Here is an 8,324-nt window from a genome sequence, read left to right as displayed (position 1 = left end):
TGTGGAGCAGGCAGGCAGGTGGGAGCAGCAAAACCTACTATTGGGCGTGGCTAAATGGAAAGAGACATCTGAGGCCAAGTCCATGCGCAGCAAGTGTAAGTGCCACAGAGAAGTAGGTACGGAAAAGTCCTTTTCTGGAGGAAACCGAGTACTCTGACTCTAGATCTTTACACATTTTTTTTTTCTGGAATCTGTAACTTCTAACACCATCATGAAATCTTAGAAGTCAGGTTTTCCTAGAGTGCTGTGTAGTCATTCATTTAAAAAAAGTAATCTGAACAAAATAATCTACATGCAAGAAGAGATCATTTGCACTCAGTTCTGTTTTTATTATTATTTTTCTTAACACAAAAAAAGATGAAGATTGCTGAATACAATTGTTTCCTTTTGCAAGCTACTTTTGCATTATGTCAAACAAATGTTTATAAAAGGGTCAGAAGCACAAACAAAACGAGTTTAGAAAAACAGATAAAGAGTTCGAAATGAGTATCTTGTTGCTGATAGTGGCAATTCTAGTGGAACAAAGACAGGCTGTGGCACTGAAAGCTGAGGGCACAGCGGGGAAGGAGGTCGCCTGGAAAAAGAGGCCTGGATTTGGGGTTTACTGAACTCCTAAAGGTGGGGATTAATAAATAGAGCCAAAGACTTGGAGCAATCATGAACTATCTAGAAACTTAAATGATTCCCCCTCCTTTTAATCCTGTGTTAGGCTTCTCAAGAAATACTTCCTTCTTGATGCAACCTCTGCGGTAAATGGGAAATTGTTCTGCATATTCAAAACAACTTCAGTTTCTTTTGAATGACAACACTGGAGAAGAAAGAGAATGCACTTTTAGAATACCAGAGTGTTTGGTCCTTTAAATTCTGCCAGATACAGGAAAGTTCCATGAGATAGGAAACGCTTTCCTCTTGGGTTTAAACCTGTAATAGAATGTTGCCAACAGGCTAATTATACATGCTTTATATATTTCGTGCATATGTGCTCCTCTCTAAACCAATTTAATTCCTATTAATGCTAATCTTGTTATTGCTCACTCGGAGAGGAAAGGAATCCTTTTAATAAACAATTGACTTATTTGTCAATTGTTTCAATGGGGGATTGGCAGAAACAGATGGGAGAGGAGGAAAAGGCCACCATTTTTATCCACCTGCAATTCTGAGACTATTTTCCAAATATTAATGAGTATTAGGTTAGTCTAGGTATGAATAGGAAGTGGGAAAAAATAAAGTGTCAAAGTCGACAGTCCTCCACCCATGAAAAATAAGGGCATGGTAGCAGAGGTTTATTGATACATCTTTAGTGCCAGCTCCAAGGTTAGGAATGAGATATCACCAACAGAAGCAGATTTTCTCTGTTAAGAAAAGGGATAAATAAAAAGGAGATTCATACTTGTAAGCTCTTACAGAAATGGCTTTTTCTTAATTAAAAAAATAGGACGGACAGGTCAAAAGAACAAATAGGTAAGTTGTGCTCCCACCACACCTTGTCTTGTTGCCAGCACGACTGTTCCCCTTGTTCTCGATACAAGAACCCAGTAATTTCTCTCAGCTTCATTCAAACCGAGATTGGCTCTTAACAGAGTGTGTGCCCAGGTCTGATGTTCTCCTGGAGTGAACTGTGGTGTGACCGAGGGCTGAGGGCTGGCCAGGTGCTGAGAAAGCCAGAGGAAACCCTCTCCGTCCCATCGAGCCTGTGTCCAACCTGGCTAACCGATTTTAAAGGTACAGATGTTTATTTCCAATTCTCCTGGGAAAAGTGGCATGTAATAAAGAACAAGTGAAAGAAGGGTTGTCCAGGAGTCACCATCTGGCCCTAAGATAAGTTATTTAACCTCCCTGAGACTCAAGTTTCCTTATCTGTAAAATGGGGATAATGATCTCCAGGTACCATGTTCTTGTACCGCACAGTAGTATAAGGATCAAAAAATGTTTTATTTTAAAAACACCGTGATAACTGAAGTGGTGTAAAACCATACAGTATTATCAGTTGGGAAATAGTTTTAGGAAAAGTGGCACAGGAGAAAAAAAAAAAAAACTTAAAGGGTGAAATACACAAGGCTAGGAATCAATTTTGTCTGGGCCTTGTAAGCCAGAGAGAGAGACTGATTTCCCCTCAGAGTTCTCTTAAAAGTTTTAATGGCAACTGATGCTCTTACTTTATAATTATGCATATAAAACAAAATAAAAATTAAAGATGGAAAGTATTTAGATGAGTAAAGTTTTCCATTTTTTGTTTATCCAAATGTTTGGTGTAAGTTAAACACATGAAGATGGGGTCAGAGGTGAGGACAATCTTAACAGTCATTGAAAAAACTACTGCAAGAAATATTTTCAGCACAAATATTAAACTGCCTTTTCTCTACCGATTGGTAAAAAAATATATTATATTTGATTCTTTTTTTTCTTTTAAATTACATTGTTATCCATCCCAGCCGAAGTCGTGCCCGGTCATCTGGTAGAACTTGCGGTTGAAGGGCCGGTAGAACTCGCGCAGCCGCCGCACCACCTCGGGGTCGATGTCGGGGTGGGTCCGGCCCTTGGTCTTGCCCAGGCAGTGGGGCTTGCTGCTGCCCTCGGCCTTCTTCAGGCAGGGGAAGCCCTTGGTCTTGTTGAAGTAGAAGTGCTTGTCGGTGATGATCCTCTTGAGGCCCAGGAAGTCCTGCACGCGGCCCAGCTCGCCGGCCGGGTCGCTGATGAGCCGCTCGCCGCTCACGAAGAGCATCTGGCCGAGCGGGAAGTGGCGCAGCCAGTGCTCCAGGTGCTTGGCGTAGATGCCGATCTGGATGGCGCTCCACGACGTGTCGATGAGGCCCGTGCTCCTGTTTTTGAACGTCAAGCTCTCGAAGGTGGGGATGTCGGGCCGCTTGGAGAGCGTCTGCGTGTAGTCCGAGATGGCCCTGGTCACCGGGTCGCGCACCACCACGATGAGCTTGGTGTCCTTGGACATGGCCGAGATGCGCGCGGGGGCCTCCCGGGTCACGAAGTAGCTGGGCGTCTTCTCCATGGTGATCTGCCCGTCCAGGGTTCTGGGCATCAGGTCCCTGAGGAAAGAAAAAGGCACATGAGCCTAAAATAAAGCGACTGGCCCTGGTTTACACAGAGAGCTCATTCCAAGGGGAGGGGTGAGTATATACTCAGAGCCGGACTGGGACCTGATCCCAGCTCTCCCACCTGCTAGATGTGTGACTGTGGTACCTCAGGTGCCTGTGTATTTAATGGGAAATAATAATAATGATAATAAATAATGATAATAATCTCAGATGATTATTGTGATGATTAAATGAGTTAATGTATCTCAATAGCTTAGAAAAATGCCTGACACAGAATAAATGCTACCTAATTTTTATTTTTTATTATTACCAACCCACAATGCTGTAGAAAATAAGCTTGATCAAATTCTTTATGTGAATTAGAATATTGTAATAAACACAATCACACTGCTGGTAATAAAATACCCTGAATACTTTCTGTAATTTTCTTAAAAACAGAGCAATTATCCTATATAACAAAAAGTTAATATGCAAATAGACCGAATGGTGGAAAAACTGAACAACTGGTCGCTATGACGTGTGCTGGCCACCAGGGGGCATGCGCAGAACATAAAGGGTGTGGGCCACGGTGGGACAGTGGAGCAGGTGAGCTAGGGTGCCAGACCAAGGTGGGTGCCAGTCGCTGTCATCAGGGCAAGCCTCTGGTGGTTACTGAAAATTCTTTACTCCCATGCGCTGTGGTCCTGCCCAGTGCTTGCACCTGCTGCTGGCACAGGAGCCGCCACTCGCACCCGCTGCTGGTGCTGGCCCCAATTGCTTCGTGCCATCAGCAGGTACAAGCGGGGCTGGCATGATCAGCACCTGGGAGCGGCAGCGGTGGGAGCAAAGCTGCTGGCAGACAGAGGACTGGGCCACAGTGGGAGGAGCGGGCTGGAGGCATGAAAGATGGTCCGAGACTCACCCCTGTGCCTACCACAGCCTTGCGGCCCACAGTTCCTTTAAAGGTGTATGAATTTGTGCACTGGGCCCCTAGTATTTAATATCATACCATAGCATATTACACAAAGTACTTCTCTATAATTCTGGAATTTTCTTATAACAAACAAGACATTAAATAATCCATCTTTTATCTAATAATTTGAAATGTCATTATTACAATATTCTAAATATCTTTCTTCCTCTCTTCATTGGCCCAATTATAGGGTTATTATCACATTAGAGTACATTCTTATGTACATCAAAGTAAATTCAGACTCTATTCAAAACGTTCTTGGCAAGTCTTGTCTGTTTATTCTTCCTGATGAATGTTAGAATCACTTTGTGACACACACACAAATCCCACTGGAATATTTTGATTTTTTTTTTTTTTTTTTTTTTAGAGAGAGAGGAAGGGGATATGTGCCCTGACAGGGAGTCAAATCCACCACTTCTTGGGTGAACTGGACAACATTCCAGCCAACTGAGCCACCCAGCCAGAGCCCAGGGGACTCTCCGTAGAGTGGATATTGCCACCCTGTTCAAGCATGCTTTCCTCCTGAGAATGGGTGGGTCTCAGGGCCAGTCAAACTTATGAGCCAGACAGAGAAACCCTATTTATTCTCCAATTTAAATGTACTGTCATTAAATCCACTATTTATTAGAAAAATACATATTAAATATGTATATGTTAAGGCAGTGTTTTTCCAGTTTCAAGTTTTACAAGAAATAGATATTCCTCAAATCAATATTAAAATAACTGTATTTTGGGGGAGTTACAATGACTGAATGTGTTTTGTCCTTTTATTCATCAACTAGAGGCCTGGTGTACAAAATTTGTGCACGGGGACAGGGGGTTCCTCATCCTGGCCTGTACCGTCTCACAATCCAGGACATCCCTCTCGCAATCTGGGACTACTGGCTCCTAACCGCTTGCCTGCCTGTCTTCCTGATCACCCCTCACCACTCTGCCTGCCTGCCTGATCACCCCTAACCACCTCTGCCTCGGCCCCCGCACCCAGGACCCAGGCTTCCTTCTTCCCGCCGACTGCAGGCACCTGGGACCCCGGGCGGCACTGCCTGGGCCCCAGCTTTGTCAGGAAGGATGTTCAGAATGACGTCTGGAAGATGTCCAGTCTATCTGGTCTAATTAGCATATTACCCTTTTATTAGAATAGATAAGAAAAATCAAACTTATAAATATCCTTATATTGGATGTATTAATCTTTTAATATACTCCTGTATTTGAACCCTCTTTACTTTGTTTTGGATTTTTCATCTATATTCATTAATGAGATGTTTCTGCAGTTTTTCCTTTGATTAATAGCTTAATGAATTGTTAAAATATGAATTATTCTACAAACAAAATGAGTCCAGAAAAGTTTCATCTTATTTATTATATATCCTAGAAAACTTTAAGTAGCAAAATAATTTTCTAGTCTTTCAAAATTTGATGGGTGTCACATACACAGCCATCTAATCCTGGCACTTCTAGTGTGAGGGTAGCAAAGGAACTAGAGTCTTCAAATCTCTTTTCAGTTTCTTCCCTGGTTACTGGTTTGTTTGTTTGTTTGTTTTTGTAATACTCCGCCTCATATTGTGTAAATTTTAGCAATAAATATTTTCCTAAAAATCACCCTGTTGAAGAGTTGATTTAGCATTTTCTGCCTATCTTTCTGCTTTCTCTATTAGACTATCTTCTTTAATTGGCTGATTTCCCTTTTAGCTCTTTAATACCCCTCTATACTTTTTCTAGTTATGCTTTGTTATCCTTCTAGTTTATGTAACTGAGTGCTTGGTTCATTTATTTTCAATCTCCCTTCTCAATTAATAATAGCATTTTGATGATACTAATTTCCCTTTAAGTACAGACTTAGTCAAATTCCACAAGTTGTAGTTTTTTTGTTTGTTTGTTTTTATAATCCTCACTCAAGGATATTTTTTCCAGATTTTTAGAGAGAGTGGAAAGGAGGGGGAGAGACAGAGAAACATCAATGTGAAAGAGACCCATCAATTGGTTGACTCCCACACATGCCCCCACCAGGGCCAAGGATTGAGCCTACAACCCAGGTATGTGCACTTGACCAGAATCAAACCCTGGGCCCTTCAGTCCAAGGGCCACCGTTCCAGGTAGGGCAAATACCACAAGTTTTAATATGTATAGTTGTAATTTTCATAACTTCATGATTACTTAGGAATCGCATTTTGCATTTGCATTTGTTATTTCCATTATGGTCCAGGCATTATCTAGGATTGATTCTTTATTTTTATTTTTAACTCTAATGGTTGATTTGATGTTGTCTTTGTGTGTGTGTGTGTGTGTGTGTGTGTGTGTGTGTGTGTGTGTGGTAATTTTGTTAATTTCTACTTTGCCTTTGTAAGAAAAGAATGTACTTGTGATATGTAAGTTTGCTTTTGTTGACTTCCTATAATTTTTCTCACCTCTACTATTCCCTAGCTGTATATTGTGAAAAATTTCAAAGATACACAAAAATACAAAGAACTGTAACATAAATCTCAGTGCCCTACATTCAGTTTTAAGAAGTGATCGCTAGTGGCCAGTTTGATTTCATTCATAACTTTCCATTCCTACTTTCCCAAGACCCCAAGTGGATTCCCTGGAAGCCTAGCTGAGAGATCATGATTGGTTCTTAGGCAGTGCATTGATCTGGCACATCTTAGACATTGCATTGGATCTGGCACAGGTTCTCCAACCTCGTGGCAATCTAGTGGCCTGACAGTGCCTCCGTTGAATGATGCAGGTTTCCCCCATTTTTGCTTTCTTTGATATTGCAATCAGGTTATCTTTAATATTTTTTTTTGAAAGGGAAAATGATAATTAGATGTCTGATAGCTTTTTTTGGTTTGTTTTTAAGAAATCTGCAATTCCCTTTTCAAATGAACTTTTAATGTGCCATAGTCTCCATTTCTTAACGATCCTAAGATCTGGGTAATGGTAACCAAATAGTGCACAGGGAGCTGCAGGCTGCCACTCCTCTCTGAGCTACGCCAGTGCCACTGGGAGACGCTTTCACAGAGTTTGTCACTGCGCACCTCCCTACATTGGACTCAAGAAATTGGCTAGGCCAACCCACTCTGGAAGCTTAGGTTACACTTTCATCAGATGAGGCAGGAGATCTATCCAGAAATTGTGGGAATATCTCAGTTAAGGAAATTTGATCAGATGTGTGAAAAAGTTTGGGATGTAAAAGCAAACATCATATATCACTAAAGTGATAACGATTTAAAAAAACACATGTTGATTTAAAAAAAAAAAAAAAGGAGCATATTTGCCTCCTTTCCTGGAATCTCTGACTTTTAACTATTCGACCTCCTATTTTGGCCTGTGAAATAGAGATAACATCCTTCACTCCGGAGCTACTGGCTGGCGGTCTCAGCTTTCCTTCCCTGGGTCGCAGTGGGAGGCCGGTCCCCAGCAGCCCTTAGAGTAAGCAGAGATTAAAGCTGCAGATTGGGCTGGGCCAGAGGAAACACCACTACTATCTCTGAAAAAAGAAACCATATTTTAAGTTATCTCAATAGAGTAAGGGAAACGCTATCCCAAAGAGGGGGAGTTAGAAGAGGAAAAGCTAAAATAGAATTTCAGAAGAAAAACACATTAATTACTGTCATCCACAGGATGAGAAAAGTCGCTGGGTTAGCATGGGGTGGGGTGGGAGTCCAGGTTAATTATAAACTGACTGCAAGCCACTTTTTCCAAAAAGGATGAAGTGATAGTCTAAATAGATCCTTAATTGGGCGTACAGTGTAGAGAATGGTTGCTTTGTAAAAGGACTCAGGACAGTTTTCTTAAACCAACAATGTCCCTTTTAATTTCCTCATTCATTTTCTTATTGCAATTTGAATTTTAGTGTTCAGAAGAGGCTTGTCTCTCACATAAGATGAAATGCACGTATGTTTTGGAGTAGCATATCTCAAAGTGTTTGGAAGGAATGGAACTGTCTTTCCCTACCCGAGTGAAGTATGTGCTGTGGCCGGCTCGATGCCAGGGTGTGGCCGAGACAGGCAGTGAATGAACCAGCCCCTCCATGATGAGAGCTTTGTAGAACTATGAGGTAGGCTGTGGGGCAGAAAGGTCTGTTCAGCTGAAGACAGAAAACATTGGGGTGGGAGTGGGAAATTCAACTGGATGATGGCAAGGATAGAACCCAGGAGGCCTTAGCTTCTAGGCCAAGCATGTCAAACTTGCGGCCCTCAGGCCACATGCCTCGCTTATTTGGCCCGTGTTAGCCTTTGAGTTTGACATGCTTGGTGTAGGCTATTCCAATTTCCCCTCTATATAATAAAAGGGATTTGAAGACATTTATAATAAGTATGGAGATGCATAAATGGGTAGAA

At 41.8% G+C, this 8,324-nt stretch overlaps 1 protein-coding gene across 1 annotated transcript in view; it reads right to left on the bottom strand.

The window, feature by feature from the left end:
- Nucleotides 1-305: 305 nt before the first annotated feature.
- HS3ST3A1 (heparan sulfate-glucosamine 3-sulfotransferase 3A1) overlaps nt 306-8,324 on the bottom strand; it is a 97,137-nt gene continuing 89,118 nt past the window's right edge. The window contains exon 2 of the mRNA XM_036341942.1: nt 306-3,041. Coding sequence (XP_036197835.1) covers nt 2,420-3,041 — 622 coding nt within the window. The 3' untranslated portion in view covers nt 306-2,419. The remainder of the gene's footprint in view (nt 3,042-8,324) is intronic.

The sequence above is a fragment of the Myotis myotis genome, unplaced genomic scaffold (genome assembly GCF_014108235.1).
Source record: "Myotis myotis isolate mMyoMyo1 unplaced genomic scaffold, mMyoMyo1.p scaffold_m19_p_17, whole genome shotgun sequence".
Lineage (NCBI taxonomy): Eukaryota > Metazoa > Chordata > Mammalia > Chiroptera > Vespertilionidae > Myotis > Myotis myotis.
The sequence above is the reverse complement of the archived record's forward strand: the minus strand, read 5'-3'. Positions and strand labels throughout refer to the sequence as shown.